Source organism: Sylvia atricapilla, chromosome 3 (genome assembly GCF_009819655.1).
Source record: "Sylvia atricapilla isolate bSylAtr1 chromosome 3, bSylAtr1.pri, whole genome shotgun sequence".
NCBI lineage: Eukaryota > Metazoa > Chordata > Aves > Passeriformes > Sylviidae > Sylvia > Sylvia atricapilla.
Window position 1 is genome coordinate 17,838,332 of NC_089142.1, and position 22,682 is coordinate 17,861,013.

Here is a 22,682-nt window from a genome sequence, read left to right on the forward strand (position 1 = left end):
GAATGCATCTTTAAACATTCCTTCTTCTCAGTACTAGTGGTGGGATATACAGAAGTAGATTTATTCCCATAGTTTGAAGGAAGAAATAAATGTCCTTGATGTTCTCTTAATGTTCTTTTAATGTTTTTTTCCCCTAGGAATTCTGGCTGTTATATGTAATTCGAGTGTTCCTTTACAAGTAGCTTGCAGTAAGGTTTGAAGTGAAATGATTGACTGTCTGATCCATGTGATTAAAAAAATGCTACACTAGTGATGAACAGCTTGAGAAATTAACAGAAATGTTAATTCTGTTCAAATTTGAAGGCCTCTATGCATAGATGTATATTGAGTTCTGTCCAAATGAGAGGTAGTGTAGCTGTCACATCATAGTCTGTGCTATCATCTTAGTGTATGTAGGACTGCTGCAGGAGTTAAGATCAGTAGTGCCTCAGCCAGTGTGTAAGAGCACACTCATAGTGAAAAGTGTAAGAACTGGCGGACCATGTATAATGTCATTAACTTGATGCACAGATCTTTGTTATCCCTTGATTTAGGATTTCTTCTGTATTTGACAGCGATTATCAGGATAATTGCAACATTTTTGGTATGAAGCAAAAGAGAATGAATGTCAGAAGAGGGAGGAGAGAAAATGACAGAAATTCAAGTATTACAGAATGGTCATGATATTGAAAAGAGTACTTTAAATGCAGAAAGTGGAAATGCTTCTGAATTGGTGCTGTCACTGAGGTATAATCTATTGAACTATCAGACTGCTCTCTCTTTCACTGTTGGAAGGTTTAATTCTCTTCCCCTTTTTAAATTTTCTTTAGCTTAGAACAAAAGTGTTTTTCTGTCTCTAATTCAAAGTAGTTTTTAAACTCTATTTTCAAATATTGATCTGAACTAATATGAAAGACTGCAAGAGTGTTCTTTTGCCAGCTCCAGACAATGCTATTGTTGTGGTAAATAAAATTTTGCAGAAACACGTAAATTCTTATGGTTTGTGTTTTGGCACTCTTGTCCAATGAGTTTTTAATGTAAGTGAAATTTAAAGGCTTGCTTTTCTCTCTATTAGCCTAGTTTTGTATTAGACTTCAGAGTTATTCCCAGAAGATGCAACTATATTGTGCAAGCTCCTTCCAGTAAATAATAAGACATTTTGCAAACACACTTTTTTTGCATTCCATATTTTGTGACTTTCTTTCTACCATGAAAAGATAGCCTGCTTTTGTTTTCCATTATCCCATCCTTCTTGGAAACCTGGAGAGGCTGAGGGAGTGTTTCTTGCTTCATACCCTTAAGAGAAATGATGAAGATTTTTTTCTAATTTCTTCATTTTTTTCCCTCTTGCTGACTTATCAACATCACAATTCAAGTACTAGCAATGTCTTAAATAGTTAACCAAATGATAATTTTTTTATGAAGTAGCAAATCTTGAGTCATTGTAGTTATCTGATGACATCGATTCTATAGCATATTCTATTGTCTGCATGTCCCCATATGAAACCATGTTAAAATGTTTTGAGGACTATTTTAATTTGAGATTTTTCTCCTGATTCTGGGTGATAATTCACAACCTTAATTCTCTTGTGTGAGAGTTTTTTTATTTTGTGTCATCAAACAGGCATCAATATTTCTAACCATTAGACATAAAACTTAGGACATTACTGCTACTGCAGCGATTTGAGTGACAGAGCTACAGGAAGTATGAGAATTTGAGTTTAATATTTGTGTCTCTTTTGATATTATGAAGACTATTTTGCAGCTCAGCATGGTTTTATGATATCCAGTGTGGGTCCATGTGCCGTATAGTAAACCAACAGCACTTCTCCACTGTTCCTTATGCTCAAATTTCTGTCACCACAACCTTCAGGATGCTTTCTGCAGAGCATTGTTGAACTTTGAGATTCCTGTTGGTCTGTTTCTCCAGCGTGTTTCTGTCCCTCTGCTGCTCCCTGAGGTCATTAATGAAGATGCTGAACTGTACTGGCCACACTGCCAGCCCCTGAGACACACCAGTAGTGACTGCCTCCACATGACTTTCATGCCACTGATCACAACCCTTTGAGAATGGCAATTCAACCATTTTTGAACCCAACCCTCCTTTTCTTCAGTTTGTCTTTGAGGATGTTATGGACCAAGGGCTTGTTAAAGGTAAATAACATAATTGCTCTCCCCATTTTTACCAAGCATGTTTTTAATTTAATTTTCACTGCAGAATACAATCATATTTGTGAGACATGATGTCTTCTTCCCAGTTAACTTATGTTTAGAAATGTTTTTCAATTGTATTAATCTGTCACCTTTCTGAGGCATAAAGGGAAACTGAGTAGTGTATAGATCCTTCTTGCCTGTCTTAAATATAGGAATGCTATTTACTTTCTCAAAGTCCTCAGGAACCTCTCTCCAGCATCATGATCTTTCAGAGTTAATTGAAACTGGCCTCATGAATACATTGGTCATTCCTCAGTTCTTGTGGATGCATTACTAGGATCCAATTTCTTTAAATATTCCCTAACTTGACTTTCCCACTGGTCTTAGCAACCTGGGATCCCTCTATGCTGAGAATAGCAAAGACCCCTCTACTAGACCCTGAGCTTATTAAAGTCCTACACAAGGACCAGGACTATAAATATGAAACTCCTTTTCATTGTCAGAAATGTTATCCTTTGTTTCATCCTTCTCCTTTCTAGCAGACACCAACTACATCGTGCCACTTTGGTCTACCTTATAATCCTAAACCATAATCTCTCATTTGAGATGGGAGCTCCAGGCACTCTGTTTGCTGATGTTCATAAAGTGTGATTCTTCCTTCTCACCTTGCAGATCCATCCCTCCTAAAGATCCATACCTCTAATCCCAGAGGGATTGTACAAACCAAAAAGACTCTGCATTTGAAATAAACATAAAGTATGCTTAGTCAGTACTAGCAAAGGCATTGTGTGCCATCCCTGCGCTGAAGATTTGACCAACAAGATATTTCTGGGTTTGTTTCTATTTGGTTATGTTTTCATTATTACTTTTCTTAGATTATAAGGGTTTTTTTGAAAGAGAGATATATATATATCTTTCTCCACTTGAGTTGAATTTAAAAAAAATGTGGTGGGGTTTCTCTCCTGTCAGTGTTTCTGAGGTGTAAACAAATGGAACTGCACAGTTATTAGCAGCCAACTAACATCTGGTACTGTTTGAATGCCCCAAGTTGAGAAAACTACTGACTAGCATAGGACACTATTCAGTCTTTTTCTTTCTCTAGACTTTTTAGATGTGCTAGTTGTTGATACTTTGAACTAAGAAAAATCCCAACCACAACTTATTTTTCTTATATTAGTAAAAATACCTTTCTTGTAGTGTCTGTAACTGATCTAATGAACAGAAAACTGGATGTATCTCAAAATAGTGTATCTATCTGGTAGTTGTTTATAACTGTTTTCTTTTAATTATTACTTTTGCTTGTTGTATAAGCACATCTGGAAGCTAGCTACCCAAATTGTCCATTTAATGTAAAGAAACAGGTTATTATTCTGAGAGCTAAGCTTTGAATCCCAAGTTATTGCTGGAAGAAATTTCAGTGTGTGTTGGTTTTGGCCACACATCTGGATTTCTGTTGAGGGGAAGTACCAAGTGGAGACCATGGAAGGCTGATGTGCAGGGTAGTGAACCTACCTTTTCCAGTTGGGCTGGTGGTTAGAACTTGGTTCGTCAAGCTTGAGGCAGCCACTTAAACTGCTCACGTTGGATGGAGTGGCATTTGTCCTGCTTACGTAGACATTACAAAAGTTATATTTGTCTTTGAAACTCCTATGGAATAGAATGGGAATGCTTGAGGTTATTTAGATATATTCTTGAATATGTAGCTGTCTATTAAGGTGCCCGATTCAATGGGGGCATAAGCGGTCTGCAGTTCCCATCAGCTTGTTAAGGAATGCAGTTTTTAGTACTTTATGAAATATCAAGTGGAAACTTAAGTGCATTGGTTTAATTTCATCTTATTTCACTGACAACTGCCATGGTTTTGTTGATGATGAAAGTGAGTTACCTCCATGAGACAGGTGCTGTGTGTGTGAAGGTAACAATGTGGACAACACTGTTCAGCTCCACTCACTTTTGTGATGGTGGAAGCCAACATATAAATATCCCTTATTAAGTTTTATTGGTGTACTGTGCAGCTTTCCTCAGCACAGAGTTAAATTTCACCAGTGATTTTTATATGGCCAGCCAATACCTTTTTGCTTGTGTGATTCTCAGTGTTGTTTCAGCTTTTACATAAATTGCAGCCATATTCTGCAGAGTTCAGCTCACCAGTATAGCGATGGTTGCAGTTCTTTGCTTGGGCTGTCCCCATATGGTAAAGTTCCAGAGCTGCAGTCAGTGAATTTTGACCTCCCTCAAACAGATGTGTATCTGCAGAGTAAAAAGGTCAAAAAAGGTCTTTGCAGAAACATTCTCTCAAATCACCTTGGGATAGCGTAAGAAGCATCAAATTATAAAAAATGCAATTTATGCCTTTTCCAGTTTGACTGCCTGCTTTCTACACACTGTTTCCTGTTCTTCCATAGAAACTGATGGCTTTACCTCTCTCTCCATGTCATACCCCACACCTTTGCACTCTCTTAGGTTGTTCTATCTGCGTTAGTTAGTGTGCAGCAGGTGAGGTTTTTAAAACCTCTTTGGACATCTGTATATACAATGCAAACATACTACTATTACGATAAAGAACGAGTTGCTGTGTTTCCATGTTTTGTGGGTTGGGTTTGTGTGTTTTTTTCTGTGGAGTTTTTTCTTTTGTTTCATTTTGGTTTTTTGTGGTTTTCGCTTGTGTGTGTTTTTTGTTGTTATTGTTCATGTGTTTGTTTTCTTGGTTGGTTTTGGTTTTTTGTTTGTTTGGAGTTTTTTGTTTTGGGTCTCTTTGAAAATCAGTGTCTGGTTTTTAGTAGTTAAAAGTGCATTTAATTAATGGAAAGAAAAATTAAATTGCCTGTAGCTCTTTATTCCTACATATATCTCATCCTTTGTATTTCAGAGAAAATGTAATATCAAAGACTACACAGGCTTTTAGGACAAAAGATGAAGTTACTAACCCAGAAAACAAATGGTTTGCTTTCTTCCTCTTTTTTTTTTTGTCTGTGAAGGACATGATGTTGAATAAACAGAATACAGTCATATTTTTTAATATATGAAAGGCATATTCTTTTTTAAACAAAATATGCATATGTTAATAATTCTGTTTTTATTTCTTAATTCTATTAAACTCGAAGAAGGATGTTTACATTGATTGATAAAGAAGAGTGCTAACTGTTTGTCAGTGGAAGGGAGGAGGGTTCTGAACTCTAGCTGCGTGTTCCTGTCATACCGAGAGCACTAATGGGCACCAGCTGGGCTGCAGCTATAGCAGCCTCACCACTTCAGCCTTGCACAGCACGAGCTGCTGTGGCAATGCTGCAGAAGGGCCTCCTGTGCAGATTTAGGAAGTACACACTTCAGTTGTTGTTCCCTGGGCAACAGAATAACTGCAGACAGCTGGCTTTGCACCACCTGAGCTGATCAAAGAGCAAATCCTGTCAGCCACTGATACTTCAGCTCCTCCAGCTTCAGTGTGAATGTCTGCAGGCAGTGATGTAGGAAGTATTGTCATTCAGGTTTCAAGGTTAAACACAGGGGAATGAAGTAGAATGACAGCAAAAAGTAATATGAAAACATCGTTCCTATAGGTAGTACAGATGATCGAGAATTAACTTTAAAATACTAAATTACTGGCAATATAAAATACATACAAAATTTGGAATTACTCAAAAAGAAACTGGGAGGCTAGTAATTATTAGCTTGAAATTTGGGAGAAGGAAGAACAATCATGGGTGATATATCATGTGTTTCATTAAGAAAGACCATAAAGAATGATTGAACACAAAGATTAAACTGGTATGTAAAATGATATGACTATGGAGGATCTATATCTGGTCTGCTGGAAGCTTCTGACAGGTCAGGACTGCAGCAGCATGGTGGGTTTTATTCAGGAAGTGGTGCCAGAAGCATGAAAGGTGGACGATTGAACAACAGTGAACTGTAATGTTGTCTGATGTGGACCTGTATAATTGGGATTAAGATCCACTTGAATATGTTGGATAAGAGTGGAGGGGTGGAAAGGGCAGGTGGTAGCATTTCATAAATGTCCATTTGACTCTTTTCTTGTACTTCTTTTGTATTATAGTAATAGCTACTTAACACTTATCTTAAGAGGAGTGCTAGCTTCTCAAAATACTGTTTTAAACTTTTTGCTGTGAAATAATAAAAATTATTTTTAATTGCTCCTCTTAAAATAAGTTTCTCCTTTATTTTTTTCTAATATTTACTTCCAAAGTTAATAGCTTCCCTTTTGGAGAAGGGGCTCCAGTGAGTGAACATGGGCAAGCGATAATACTGAGTTTTAGCAAATGTCCATCATTCCACACCTGAAAGAGGAAGGTGAACAGAGTTGGTGTGTTTGTGAATGTACTCACTTCTCACATGCTGAAACTGCAGAATATTGATTAGTATCCACACTTCCGTGGAGGGTTTGGGTTTTATATTCCATATATTCTTTGGATTTTTTTTGTATTTCATATTTGTTTTAGTAATATTTGGTGAAAGTCTCTTTAAAGTAGTTTCAGGTGGGATTTTTTGCCTTTCGTTTTGTTGGGGATTTTTTGGCTTGCCTTGGGGATTATTTTGGATTTTTTTTTTTTGGTTAAAACTCAAACCACTAAACTTTTAAGCAGAATAGTTTTTTATCTAGCTCTCTTACAAAAAACAGATTTGAGGAGTGAAAATTTCAGTAAAGGGATTTAGCATGAAAAAATAATGAAATTACTGGGTTGTTCTCAACTGGAAAATCACAGATCTAACATAGCAAGTATGACATTTTGTTCCTAATAATATAAAAACAAATAGAGGTCTAAGTAAGAGCCCTGACTCTATGGTGACAAATTAGACTTTGTATTTCTTGTTTGACTCTTCTGATTTGCTGCATCAGTGGTGCAGATATCAATTGGTTTCTTAGTATGTTTACTGAGGTTGCATGTTAAGTCCATTTTAAAGCTGTATTTATTAAAAAGAATAAATTAAGAAGACTGTATAAAGAGATTTTTAGAATATCTGATGTTCAGTTGCATTTTTTGTAGCTTTGTAGTCTGCAGCATTTTCTGAAGGAATCTTTATATCAATTTTGAATTACTTAAAATTTTATGTACTTCTGTCTAGTGTGGGAATGTGACCAAGCTCACTTCTTCCATTCTGCAAGTCTTCGACTGTAGGAATTGCTGATGCAAAATCAAGAGCCCAGGCCACCCCTTCTAGCATAAAAAACTACCAGTTCATAAAAAGTTGCCATTTTCAGTCATTCAGCAGGAATGACTTTCAGTATTCAGATGTATTGCATCTGGAATCAGCAGTGTTCTTGTGTCAAGAGATTTTTCTTTTTGCATCTAGTTCAGAAATGATTGTGTAGTTTTTAAGGAATGTCTGCTGGCTACTGTGTTCCAGCAACAGCAGTGCAGTGAATTGATTTGTTGTGCATGAAAGAACTCTATCAAGTAGTAATAGGTGCTTGTAGTTAACCTTACTGATGTTTCTTTTTGAACTCTAGTTAGTACCTTCCTGTTATTTTTAAATTTCAGGCAGATATTTTTTCCCCAGGCTTATTTCTTTCTCTTAATTTAAGTTGGAGCAATTCTCCAAGAGGAACATACATGTAAGTTTGGAAGAAGATGAACAGGATGTCCCACCAATCTACAGCTTTTACTTTTTTTCTGTGTTGGAACCAGCTAGTAGTATAAAGCTGAAAATTGTCATGGAAATGGTCCTCATTGAGAAGTCCTTTTGGGTGCTGCAGGGAGAGTTGGTATTGATTAACCATGTTGTGACCCCTTGCAAATTTTACGCTCTCTCTGCCTGCAGAGCGTTTTCGCACTTGCTCAACTTGTAAAGTAGACACCAAAGATGCCCTCATGTTCTTTAGCCATGATTATCTCTTAGACTTTGGCTGAACTCAACAAAGTTTGAACTCCCCAAAGTTTATTTCCTGCGTTTGATTATTGTACCCTTACTGCTACCAGCTTCATGTGTAGTTGCTTCCTAATTCAGCGGTGTCAAAGTAGGGGATTACTTGTTTATTCCTTAAATTCTGTTTTGCTTGTTTGTGAGCCTGGATCATTTTGACAGAACTAGGTAGATGAAACTGTGTGCACATAGAATGTGCAGGCATTCTAGCAGATATCCTCTGCCAAAGAGATAATAATAGCCAACTTGGGGAAATGGTGCTTAACAGAAGGTTGTTGCAGTTGGAACAAGAACATTTAACACCATCCTTAGCTATACCTAGCAAAAGGTAAACTGAAGATGTGTGATGAATTAGATAAATGATGAGAAGGAACAAGTATTTCCCCCTCTTGAATGAGGAGGAACAAATACAGCAAAGATTCAATAGTTCATTGTCTCATTTCTGGATCATTTTATGTGAACACCGTGTGAGGAATACAGTGGGACATCCTTCTTCAAACCTTTGACTTACTCTCTATGAAAGTTCAGTAGTGCTTAGTAAACCCTGTAACATTTTTTTAATACACTCAGTGATAAAAAACTTCAACACAACCTTATCTATTCTCTTTTGCGTTGGTGGTGTGACATAAATAAAAATTCTTGTTTTAATATGAAGTAGGGATGCAAAAATGGTTTTCAACTATGCAAAGAGTTTTAAGGAAGGCATAGAAGCACAACGTAGAGATACTGTGGGTTCAGCTTGTTTACAGAATAGCTGGTGTTGCCATTTAAATATTAGTTTCATACTTGTCTTTTAGCATTTTAAAAAGGTAATATAAGAGCTTGTAGATAAAAACATTGTTATTTTGTATGCATATGTGCAGTAATGTGATCTGAAGATGGTAAAAGACAGGAAAAACTGGAGTTTCTCTTTGCCTGTAGGCATTCTAGATAAGCAATGGTACTACAGAGGTGGTAGTGAAATTACTTAGTAACAGTGGATTTTTAAATTTTCATGTGATCACTTGGGAAATAAGGCTATATGGGTAATGACATAAATACTGTGTACTGTTAGTGTTTTTCATGTGGCCATAGGAAGCTTGTTGTGGGAATTTGATTTCTATGTAGTAAGAGTTCCTGTTTGTGTTTATAGATTTCTGCAGGTGTGTAGCAAGTGGTTATTTGGTTAAGAGGAGCTGTGACCCAGGAAATGCTCTATTTCATCTATCAGAAAAGTGACACTTTCACCGAGCACTTAGATTTGCCCTCTTTTTTACAAAAGAGAGAAAATGGTATCTTTTTAGAAGTTCCTTATATAAAAGTCAATTAAGCCTTCCTTACAGCCATCCACGTCTCAAATTACTTCTCTGGGTGGCTGTGGAAATTTCATTTTGGTTTCACACATCTGGGAATTAAGAAAGTGTTAGATCTGTCCAAGGAGAAGTTAGTAGTGCTCTGAATAAAGTCTGTGTTCTACAGATTTCAGCCATATATCTAATTTCAGAATTTCTTCAAAGTTTAAAATTAGAATCTTTGCAATGCACTTATAATTGTTCCAGATGGATGGACATCCAGCAGTTGGAAAGTGGTCTCACTTTGTCCTGAGTGTCAAAAGCTCCATCCCAAAATGACTTCAGAAGTGATAGTTGGTTTTACATTTTTAATTATATCCTAGATTGTACCATAAATTCTAAGATTTTATCTCGCCACTGATTGCTAGTTGAAGGCTTGTAGGTTAAATTTCAACTAAAAAAGAAAAAGGTAATATTTATCAGGTAATTCTTGGGGAAGATAGGACCTATCAGTACATTGAAAAGTGTTTTGTGCAGGCAACTTTCTTTTTTCTTTAATCTCTTTCCTGAATATTAAATTTCTTTGTGACATTTTAAAGTTCCCTTAAGATTTGTAGTATTGTGCTGGAGAGGAAGGATGGCTTGAGGAACATGTAGTTTGTTTTCCATTATTTGCTTTTGTGGTTTTCTGCCATGCTCTTGATAATAGTGGAAAAGCTAATGCTTTATATGTGTGGTACAGACCTTTTAGTAGTTACAATCTACCAGAAACTGTTCATTGCTGTTCTGTCATATTGAAGTGAAACGTTTGAGAAATCTCCCCTTCTTTAGCCGTATAGCGCTTTAAGTAATTTATTACTTGCATGGTGTACACAGCACACTGTGTGTGGGTTTGCCCTTTGCTGAGGAGAGGTAGCCATTCACTGCTGCTTTCTTCTCTTCCTCAGTGGCATGTGGATCTAGAGTAAACAAATTGCCTGAAATGATCAGAAGTAGCTGTTTAGTTAGCATGCTCTACAGTTAGCAAAAGTTCAAATAAGTGTTAATAAATAAGGAATTTTCTATCATCTTTTGATGTATGTTCTCTTTTTACTGTATTCAAGTTGTATATCCAAGTTACCATAGAACAGTTACATGCATCATACATATAATTTATGCTCAGCACAATCTGTCAAATATCCAGTGATTGTGGATTCATATAAAGTCCTCCTCCTATCCCCATTGCCTGTCACAGAAATGGCCTTTTTTCCTACAGATTTGACTCTAACTACCTTTTTCTTTTATTTAATATTACTGCATTTTAAACATGTCTGCATTCTTGTATTCAGGACTTAACTATGTATCAGTTACCTTTTGTCCTATTCTGTTTGGGTGCCTCTTTTTCCATGTAGAATATCCAGATTAGTGACCTCTATAATACCTGTTTTTTTCCTCTGTTACTACCATTTTAGCCTGAGAAGACCTTTTCAGTGTCCTTCCTTCCTCTTGAAAACACTCTCATTACAGTTGCTGCCATTTTCCTTTCCACTGATGAAGTTGGTCACGTTTGCTCACAGCTCTGTAATCAGATGTTCTTGACTAAAATCAGTGAAAATGTACTTGGTGATAGAGGCCGCTAAAATTACCACAGAACAGAAAATGTATCATTCATTGCTGCTTATCCTCTGGACTTCTGATTCAGCTCATCCTGCAGCCGGCAGTCACTCCCCCTGCTTTGCTTACTGTGGCTGTGGCTGGTTCCTTTGTTCCTGCTGGAGCGGATCACACCGACCTGTTCATCCTCAGTGAACCCTGGACCAGTGGCTGGAACAGCATGGACATGTGCACTGCTGCTCTGGTCTCCTCCCATTCTACACTGCTACAAATTGCTCTATTGGGTGATGGGCAATGCCATATGTGCACAGACCCTATGGTATTTTCTCCTCAGTCTACAATTGCCTTGTTCTTCATACACTTCAATGCTTTGCTATATGTGTGTGAGTTCAGTTTGTCTTTTGGAAGCCATTTTTATTTGCTGGGGTTAGAGGCATGTACTTACATGAGAAACCTAATTTTGTGATAAACAGTTACTAGTAGTAAAGGATATGAGATAACGCTTGGGATTAAACTGAAGATTGCTGTTAAAAGAAAAGTGTTTAAATGATGTCTGTACCTTTACTGTTAAGGAGTCAAGCAATAGAACTTGTGGGTCATTTTCATTAACATCAGTATGGGGAATGAAACTTGGAAAACATGCATCCCAAAGAGTTTTCATGAGCACCTAATTTTGTTTTTGTTCAGGGAGACACACATTAAATACATGCTGCTTATGAGTTTTGGAGCAACTTGACTGCTAACTTGAGGTCTATGTCTGTAGCCACGTTCTGCATTCTTTGAATTCATCTTGGTATAATATTTTTAAATATTTCAAACAGCAGATGTGCATTGCTTATAGATTTGTGTAAATGTTGGTGCAGTGTGTACAAAATACATCTCCCATACAATGATCTGTTGACATTATTCTCTGTTGCTTAGCTTCAGACACTAAAGTCATGACATGTGCTGCTGTTTGGAGGATGCCGAAGGAATTGGAATCAGGCAGTCATGAATCCCCTGATGATTCATCAAGCAACACTCAAACCCTGGAGCTACTCTGTCACCTTGACAACACAGCCCATGGCAATATGGCCTGGTAGGATTCTGCATATTTTATACTCCTAGAAAAAGCCTGAAGGATAGACCCATGCTGTTAGTTTTGTGCAGATTTATATTGTAGTAGCTATGTTACACACTTTAAAAGTATTCTGTCTTAAAACAAAAGTAAAAATGGGATTTTTAGTCCCAGATGTTTCATAGATTAAAAACATTTATTATAGTCCTGCAAACACATATGGAGTAACAGCCTGTGTACTGTTTGAATGTGTTTTTCCCACCTGCCCCCATCTAAAGCCTTTATTGCACAAAGGTATAATACTTAGAATTTGGATCTTTTAATGGAATAGAAATTTGATGTTGCACATAAGTTTTTCTTTTTTAGTCTTCACTCAACTGATTTAGTCTAAGTGTGAGTAACAAGTTTTTCTTTTTTAGTCTTCACTCAACTGATTTAGTCTAAGTGTGAGTAACTTATTGTTTCATAAGGATAAGAATTCATTACGTTATATGGTGCCTGTGTAACTACTCTTTATCTGTTGTATAGTCAAGATGAGGAGAGCTGCAATACAGCAGAGGTTATTACAGAGATTTGTTTCTTTTTCTGTTATTTAAAAAAAAGTTTAATTTTTTCATTGTGTATTTGCAAGTTTGGTGCTTTTTGGATGTGTGTATATGACATGTTTCCACTGCTTCCTGACCAGATGCAGGGCATCTCATTAGTTTTAAACATCCATTTCTGGCCACAGATTTCTGGTTTGAGCCTTGCAGATTAAATTTTAACGAAAGAAAAAGGGTAAGTTGAAGGTAATATTTATTAGGTGGTTCTTGAAAAGATAGGACATATCAGTGCATTCAAAAATGTATAGATTACTTTTTTCTAAGATACAGGTTTTCTGAGTGTTAAATTTCTTCACAGTAGTATCCTTTAATTCTTTGCTATGTATTTTAATAAGTATTCCTCCTTGTAATTCTTTTATTATTTTAATTCAATTTTTATTGTTGATGTTTTTGGTAATTAATATTCTCAATGACATTGGAGAGGTTTTGCTGCTTGTTTTAATCTTTACCTTTTACCCTTTAAGCTTTATGCCTTTTGTCTTATAAACCGATTACAAAAAATTTTATCTGATACCGGAATGCCAGAACTTTATATGGTAGCCTGATCACTAAGGGAGGAATAGGAGGCATATCACTGCTTTTTATCAGGATTTGAATTACATGGATGCCCAGAATGTTTTTTCCTCTAGTAATAGCTTATAACAAGCTCATGCACAGTTTTCAGTTGCTGGGAAAGATGGGAACATTCAGTCATCTGCTATCTGATTTTGTTTGGTAGTTAGTGCTTACAGATGTCTGCTGCTATTTAATGCCCTTTATCTATATGTGCATATGCATATATGTGCATATGCATATATGTGCATAGAGATTTGAAAATGTCCAGTGTTACAGAGAGATTAAAGGTGGAAACAGAATACTTGGCATTTGTACCCCTCACATCGTCTCAGGCTAGCACAGCTGATTTAGAGGATCTTGTTTTAGAACAGATTTTTCTATTTCTGTCTCACTCATACTGGACACAGCTCATAAATGAGTAAATAGGCCTTTTGTGCTAAATGTGTCACATAAGAGGCCACACGCCACTGAATGGTGTGTTGGCTACAAAAGCGTTATGTAAATATTCTTTGTATTACCCTTCTTAAGTGTTTAGAAAAAACCTGAGGCTATTTAGACACTAAGGGTTCAATTGTTGTTGGAACCAAATATAAATCAGAAAAGCAATTTTCCTCAATGCAAAGTGTAAATAATCTTCAAACCACAGTGTAAGACCAGTGTTGTGATGTACACAATCACTATGAGATCAGTGGTGGTCTGGCACCATACACATGCAGTAAGAAGGATCTGCCATTTCATTAGAGCATGTATACCCTTTACATTTTGCCTGAAAAACCACATGCTGAACGCTGGACCCAAGTTTAGTGTGACCATGTGCACTTTAAGGAATGAAGTTGCTTAATCCACAGCATGCAGTACAGCAGTGTGAATGCAGCCTAGATACAGGCTTCAATTTTGAAGTTAATTTTGAATATTGTAAGTCAGAATGCGTGCTAAAGAAAATAAATAAAAAACTGGGCTTCTATTATATCTTTTTATGTTGGGCCTGGAAGAGTGGGCAGAGCTGCCAGTACAGTTTAAAGATGCAGTATGTAGTGTTGGTGTCAACCTTTGTGACAATGACTCCAGATAACAGCAGCTCGTAGGATGATACTTTTTGTGTGGTTGGTATCCATAGCACAGATCCTTCATGAGATTTATGGATCTGGTTGCAGATCATAAGTAATTGAGTTTTGATTGTAAATCAGGAAAAAACCCAAAGCTTGAACATGCAACTAGTTATGCACTTTGGCATCTACCTCTCTCCTCAGAGCTTTATTTGCTTGTGGTTTTGCTCATGTTTATCCTGCTGTGCTTTGTTCTTTTCAAAGCATTGCATTTTTCAAGGTAAGTCTGGTAGCTAAAAAATTACGTCACAGATTTTTGTGTTTTTAGTATCATGAACTAGGAAACACGAGAGGATGTTTTCCAGGTCTGGTGTGTCAGGTATTGGTTTTGAGCCATCTGTACTGATGTTAAGAACTGATTCTGCATTTTTTACCTTCATCTCATCTCCTTTATGGAATGCTGTGCTCCAAAGTCTCTGAAATTTCTTACTAAAAACCAGCAGAGACATATTTAATACCAGTTCTTTTTTTGTGAACCAAGACCAAAATAGTGTTTTCAATCAATTATGACTAAAATCTTAAAACTTTCCTGGTGTGTGACTCCTGCTCATGATCTTTTGAAATAATTTTCTAGTCCTGACAAAACCATTGGCAAAAATCTGATCTCCAAAGCATTACAAGCAAGTGAAGAGAAATTTGCTTTTCTATAGTTCAATTTTATCTGGATTGCATGACTTATTGTGTTTAAAAATGAAGCATAACCATTCATTTTTAATTACTGAGATTGTTTACTGACTCCAGGCTTTGAATTTGGATCATCAGCATTTTTACTCAAATTCTTGTGTGGCATAGAGTCCAGAAAATTAAACAGCTGCCTAAATTAGGCCCACAAATAGGCCTGTTAATTGTTCTGTTTGATTCTAGCCTAAGATTTTTCTATCCTCTGCCTGCTGTTCCTCTTGTAAGCCAAAACAGAAAGATTTCAAGTGCAAAAATCCTGAGTGGATTACTTTCAGTGTTGAAAACCCCAGATACACATGGAAATGTGTGTGTCTAAAAAGTAAAAAAGTCTTCAATAAATTCCTTCTGTAGATTAAGTATATGTATTCATAGAGAGTTCAACCCACATAACAATAAATATGTTGGTCTATGCAAGATTGTAAGATTGCACTAAGGGAACTTGCCATTGGGTATCTTGCAAGAAGCAGTCCAAGGTACTGTCTGCACAGGAGAGGCCAAGGAAACAGGACAGAAATTAATGAGATTTTGATTATTCCTCTGAGTGCAGCGTGGAGGAATCCCCAGAACTCTTGTCTGTTAAACCTCTGAAGACTTGTATTTTAGTTTTTAGAATAGTAACAGAGAAGTTGTTCTACTTCTCTCTCAGTTTTGCTGCAGACTTTTTTGGTAGTAGACTTGACAGGATAGTCCTTGGAGAAGAGAGATACTCCAGGCCATAAGAGAAAGTATAATCTGTGAGATCTTGAATTCGTAACACAGCAGGGAGTTACTCTTCCATCTGCTGAAAGCAGGCTTGCCTCTCAATGCTTAACGTCCTACTTTTTGCTTTCCAAAGATGGCAGGTATAAAATAGGGTAGATCGTGTTCCATACTAAGCTATGTCCTTCAAAAGAGAGGGAAAAGATGAAGTAAGTTGGATTGTGAACTATGGAGTAAATGTGGAATAAAATGATAATAAATAAGCGGAAAGTGTTAGATGAACAGTGAAATACAAGAGTAAAGGGAAAATGAATGGAGGTTACAGAGACAATATAAGTGGAGATGCAATTCTGAGAAGCCTGAAAGGTGAGGAATGAAGAATTCATGTATTATATAAAAATTAAAAAAAAAAAAAAGTTTGGAAAAAATTGTTTGAAAAGGATGAATATGTTAGGAATAATGATAGATTACTTCATTAAGCTGCTCTACTAGCTCAGGTTGGGTTTTTTTTTTTTTTTTTTTTTTTGTGTATCCCACTCAATCAGTCTTAGATATGAGCTTGCAAATATTACCATATCTAAGAAAACGTAGAGAGGAAGACAAATTATAAATTTTTTAGAGTCACAGATGTTTTAAGAACTCCAGGATGTTTATCACTAAACTATTAAATTAGAGCTTTGAATTCACAAAGGAGAAAGTTATTATAAATAAGCTATTCCCAGACATTTTAAGGGCTTAGATTTTTATTTGGTATTCCATTGAAAGTCTCCAAATAGAGTCCAGAGAAGTACCATCTCTTCCTTGGCCATACATAGCACAAATCAACCTCATTAAGGCTGACTTTTTACAGAAGTACAAAATCCATTCTTATTGTCCTTTCAACTTGAGTAAAGATTTAATTCATTTAAGATAAAGAAGATGCTATACAAAACATTTTATTGCTTCAGTTTCATCATGTTCATTCCATTAATGCACACAGTCACCTGATTGAAGTTAGGCTCATTCATAATTGATGCCCTGAAGACAGCTGACTGAAGTCCAGTAGTGTTTTACTTACTTTTTTGGCCTTTAAATTTATTTTTAAAAAACCAAAAGCCCCCCAAAAACCAAACCACTCCAAAACATTTTCAAGTAAAAAAGCCAAGAAGTGAGAGAATCTGAAACTCAAAAGAAAACTGAAAGTGGTGTTTTTAATAGCTCTACCACTTCCATGCATTATTCAGGTATTAATTACTTCTCTTTCCTGTCATGATGTTGGTAATGTTACTTCTTCTATAGTACCCCTCTGAAGGCTTCAGGATATGTGTGTGAAAGTTCTACCTTAGCATTTCATTAAAAGAAAAAGTCTAAAACAGTTTAATAGTCTGTACCTAATAATTATAAACCTGAAAGTAACAATATTTTAGAGGGATCGTATGGTCTTGAATATGTGGTACAGTAACTGTTATATATGTTTTGTAGCAAAGAGATGCAATAAATGCAATCGTAAGTGTTTTAACCTTATTTTAACACTTCATATATCCCAGTACCAGAAATACAATTGTGAGGACAGAGCTCCCACTGATATTTGTATAGAGGTTTCTTTGAGAGTGTCAGGACTCTCAGTTGCATATTCCGGTGTATAAACTGAACTCTGTTTTTAGGGGGGAGGGTTTTGTAGCAGCTGCCCAGCAGATATTAATTGTATCTTCAAATGATGCACAAAATTTCAGAGCCATCTGAAATTTTCAGCATTTAAGAATAATTCTTCCATACTTGGTTCATTCTACATATTCTGTCAGCCACTTCTGATAGTACAGTAAGTATAGAGACAAGTCTTTTTGGACTAACTTAATACTTGGCAAGTTGTAGTTTCACTGGGAATGTATTTTAACAGCTGCTTATCAGTACTGATAATGCCCTTTATATTCTGATCCTTTCTAAACTGGTAAAAGTTTAAAGTGTAGTTCCGTCCTTGCTCTCTTCATAATTCCATGTGATCCTGAATTCTTCACAGGATTTTGCTCTCTTGAATCTTTGATTCTTCTTTATTGTAAATAAATTCATCTATTATATATAAATCCAAATGTTCAATGTTCAATCATTAGTTGTCTTACATTCTCTCTCCTTTTCCACTTTTGTCATCCTCTAAAATATGTCTCAAACCAGCAGAGTAATTTAGAACACTCATTTTCATTCCCTTGAATGTTTGTGGTAATTTTGAGTGGTTAGTATTGTACAATTTTAAAACTTTAAGCTCTTCAATGTAATCACTTTTTCTAGGAAATAAATGTGATTCACTAATTGGATACTGAACTTTGTATTCTATGCCCTTTTTATTATGTTAGCTTTTAATCAGAATTTATTTGACTCTACTCATGTAAAGCAGAAGGAAATTTAGTCAAACTAAAATCTGACACTGAAGCAAATACTGAAGGGAAAGCATTTATTTATTCATTTCTGTGAACTTATATATGTATTCAGTTAGCTTATAACTTCTAAGTTAAATAGATTCCATATGCTTGAATGAAAATTCGTTCTTATGAGGTCTTTGCAGTTGTTTGTGTTTACTTTGGATTCATAAATCATGATACAGAAAATAGTGCAAAAATTGTGTTACTCTACATGTGAAAAAAGAGGGGTTGTAGGGTACTATTTAACTTCTCTGTCCCAATTTGAACATAGTTTAGTTTCTGTTCTCATTGTGCTGTTATATTCCTCAGTTTTACTGCTAAATTAGTTGAGATTTTTCCCCACTGAAAGAAAATTGAGCTATTTTTAAAAGGGGTTTTCTTCCTCTTTGTAATGTCAATTAAGCTATTCATACCACTAAAAAAGTGAGGGTCGAAGTCTACCTCAACTGATTTTGCAGGTGAAATAGATAGTTCTGTTTATTATACTACTATTATTTTTATTCTAGTAGTTTTATTTTCAGTCTTACTGAATTCCTTAAAATGTTAGTGGGAAGAGAAGTGATAAGTTAGTTAAAGAGAAGTGATGTTGCAGAACTCTGAAAAAAATTGGTTATGCAGGAAAAAATTTAAATGTTCATGAGGAACTAACTGAACAGGTGCCCCTGTTTTCTTGGTATCAGACTCTAGTTTGCTCTTCAAAACCCCATTAAGCATTTATTATTTAGAATATTTATTCCTTTGAGTAGAATTCTTTCCAGCGTAATATTCTGGGATGACTATAGATGTAGCAACGTTGCTGCTGACACTTGCTTACATAGTAGTTAAAAATTCAGGGTTTTGAAATGTCTTTTGGATGTCCATTGGATGAAAAAAATTGGCCCTTGTACATTTGTGATTAAGTGCATCTATTTGGAAAAATGTCTGTGAGAGCCGAAGGGGTGCCCTGCAGCCTCCCACACAGTCCATCCATCCCAGTGTTCAGTCTCGGGCAATGGTGAGTGAGGTAAGTTGGGGGGACCACATTAGTTACAGTCCCAGCTGTTTCTTGCAACCTCTTCACCTCAAATTCCCCCACAATGAGCAGTTGCTGGATTAGAGGTGTTAGAGGGTACATCTGTGCTAGGTCTATATAAACCTTTAGCACTCTGCTCTTCTAAACAGGAGTGGTGACTTTCTTCAACTATCAATGCAGATCTAGGCAATCATCATTTTCTTCTTAGGCACATGTTTTAAATCACTGGAGAAATATACGCAGAGGAATATTCTGCTTTGTTATATATTATTCCCCTGACCAGCCGTGCAATTTGTTACAAACAGCCTAAATTAGTAAGCATATGCTATATCCATATTTCCATCTTTGAAAAATCCCTTATGAAAATACTCAAACTGTCCCTCTGAAAAGTAGATACGTGTTTTCTCTAAAATAAGTCTGCAGAGATTATTTTTGCTCGCTCCAGCTGTTTTGCAAATAAGTTTGCTTCAGCTCTTAATTTTTGCCTTAGTACATGGAAAAAAATATTGTCATCCTGAGGTCTCCAGAGGCTGGGCAGGAGTTTTACCTGTGTGCTTTCCTGATAGACATTGATACTACAAAAATGTTTTTCCTAGGCTGACCACCTTACTGATCTTTGAAAGACAAGCCAGTTATATGTTTATTTCTTGACATATCAAATATCCATTGTTAGAAATGACCAGGGCAGGAGATGATATTAACTCCTTAAATGCCTTTATTTAAAAAGGGGAAGCTCGAGGGATGGCCTATGCCCCTGCTGCTCCACCAAGGAGGAGGTCCCAGTCGGTCCTGCCACTGCCCTCGTTGCTGCAGAGCCGCTGCAGGGCCGGGAGTTCGCCCTCACGGGTGTTCTCTAGAACTCAATTTGGCACGTTTAGTCTAGGGTTGTCACCTTTGCTCAGTTCTCCTGTGGTCATGGCGAGGCGGCAGAATCAGTCCTCCAGTAGCTGAGGGTCCTCTCAGTACTGTAGTGTCTTTCCTTTATTTGGATTTTGTGTTGGGTTGCAGCCTTTGGACCATTTTGCCAGCAACTCCACTTCCTCTTGGAGTGGAGCTTCATGGGAGTCCTTGGGTTTTCCATAAGGGTGGCAACAGCAGTTTGATGGGCAGGCCGGGCACTGGCAGGGAACGGGAAGTGGAGCACGCAGGAAGTGGAGCAGGCAGAGGGCAGGTGGGAGGAGCAGCAGAGGCCAAGGGGTGTACAATACAAGGGGTAAGAAACTGGGGTTTGGGATACAAACTTTCGAGGGAAGGTAAGGGGCATGCAAGTTGCTATGGATACCACTGCACTTAACAGTAACAAGTAACAGTAACCAAACTTCCAACACTTGAACAACTAGGAGTCCCTTAATTCTATTCACTTCATCCATAATATATGCTTTGGGATTTTTTTAAGCCCTAATCCGACAACAGAATAGAAATGGTGTCTGTGACAGCAGCTGCTGCATGAGTAGGGTGTTGTACAGGCCTAGAACATGATAATTTAGGGAAATAAATTTTAGAAATAAGTGATTTTTTTTTTTGTGTGTGTCACTTCCTTGTTGGGATGCTTTTGTTTTTGTTTGTAAAGCAGTTTAATTTTTCTGAATGTAATAGTAATGCAAGAGTCAGAATAAAGCCCAGCCGTCTTTGGGGGTCTTGTCCAAAATAATTCTTCATTTGTCATTTCTCAGCAGCTTTTTAACTAAAATGTTCACCTTACCTTCTAGGGTTTTTTTAGGAAGCTGTGGTTCTTGTTGTGCTGCATCTTAAGGAGTTGAACTCCAAATTATACCTCAATATCTGAGAATTTTGAGATGAAGGGTAACTTGTGTTCCCTGCAGCAGACTTCAGTGCACTGTGAAATAGCCAGAACTGATTTCATTCAGAAATGTGGCTGTTTTGTAGAGCACTTGGGTAGGGAACAAGAATCATGGGTTCCAGGTTGTACTTCGTCTGATCTCCTGTCTCTTAGAATTAATGTCCTGATTATCTGATAAGCAAGAGTCATCTTTAAATTGGAATCATTGTAGTGCAAAGAAGGCATGATATTTTAGTTTCTAATATGTGAATTTTTCTGGTGGGCTGCATGGTAGCTGCAGGATGGAGTTACCAAATACATGGGTATATTTTCCATTTTTCAGTGCATGAGGGTTTTCACTCTAGCAAAATTTTTCCATTTATAGAAATAAATAGTTTTCACTTCTGTAATTGCAGTTGAGCAGTAGTTAATGTTTTCTATGTTGAACGCTTCTGGCTTAACTGCAGTTCATGTCAATGAAAGTGTTTGTATGTTGCTTTTTTCTTCCTTAGTGTGTATAATGGGGGACTTGGAAATGTTCATTTTTATAGCTCAGTATCTTTATTGACAAAGGTGTTAACTATCTTTTCAGCATAGAAGATAATGGGACCCTTTCATGTGTGCATTTGAGTGAATATTTTAAATACTCTTTATTTTTTGTTAAAATAATGTTCTCTGTAGGATTTAATTTTATTTTTTTTATACCAAAAGCTACTAGCTGCAAGCTTAATTGAAGCATCCTGAGTTAGATGATAACAAAATAGGGTAAAATACAACATACGTAATGGATTGTCTTCTGTTTATAGATTGTTTAAAGAGCAGCCCTGAAGTTGCTGCTCAGTTCCTGAGTGGCAGCTGTGGATTTGACAACTGTCTTGTCCATTCTGAAAACTGTAAGCATCAGCACACTGAGGAAAATGGAACTGTCTGGTTTATCTGTTTTCCTTTTTAGACATTATCACTGCTATGCTGAAAACTGTTCTAAATGAAAACTTCAGTTTCTCTAAAATTTGTATCTTACTTCAAAAGTAACTTTTTCTTTTCACTCACCAATATTTCCTGCCCACCTCTACTCCATAGTATTTCATGTTTAACATTCAGTCATGAGTACAGAACATAGCTGATGTATCACAAAGGGTGATTTGAGTAACGTCTTCTTGAGATTATAAAATCTGAATGAATGATCACTACAACCACACCCAAAAATGAAAAATGAAATAGAAGTAAAATGGACATCCCACAAGGGTAAAGTGAATGTTGGAGAGACCCTTTCATTGCCAAATATGTCAGCTCAGTTATAATTGACTCTAATTAGCACACTGTCTTCAGCTGTAAAAATTCTACGCTGAAGTTCAGTGACACTTGAAGATGAGAAATTTCTTCTTTGAAAATATCAAAGAAATTGTTTTCAATTTAACTTTTATAGTTGAAAATAGAGTGATTCATGTAGGACAAGTGCAGATATATCAAAAGGCGTAAAAAGTATTGATCTCTGGCTGAAAGGGCTCTTAAAGGGTTAAGTGGTTGAAGCAGATTTCATTGTCTTTAATTAAAAATATGTCTACATAGATCAGCACCAAATACCAGTTATGTTTTCAGCAGTATGTAAGTAAAATGATGGACTTAAATAGATGAGATCAGAATCGACTTGAAGGTTTCTTAGTTGTGTATTCAGCCATGTGATGGTCCTGATATCTTTTAATTTTACTTTGAAAAACTTAATTGTGGAGTGTTACTTGTGATCAAATGCAGGTTATAATACATTAATTTTTTTTATCCTGTTACATGTTTTCATAAAATATTTTCATTATTTGAAGGATCTAACTGATGTAGCTGTGCAGCACAACTACATGAAATTCTGAATTATGCATGGCAATGTCAGTTGGTTTCTTCACATTGTTATGGGTAAAATGTATTTGA

General features: G+C 36.4%; 1 protein-coding gene across 2 annotated transcripts in view; it reads left to right on the forward strand.

Annotated features, from left to right (window-relative positions):
• The window catches only part of EIPR1 (EARP complex and GARP complex interacting protein 1), a 75,709-nt gene that overhangs the window by 23,330 nt on the left and 29,697 nt on the right, over window positions 1–22,682 (forward strand). For both annotated transcript variants that reach the window (XM_066314856.1, XM_066314857.1), the window contains exon 4: window positions 11,799–11,955. In XM_066314856.1, coding sequence (XP_066170953.1) covers window positions 11,799–11,955 — 157 coding nt within the window. The remainder of the gene's footprint in view (window positions 1–11,798; window positions 11,956–22,682) is intronic.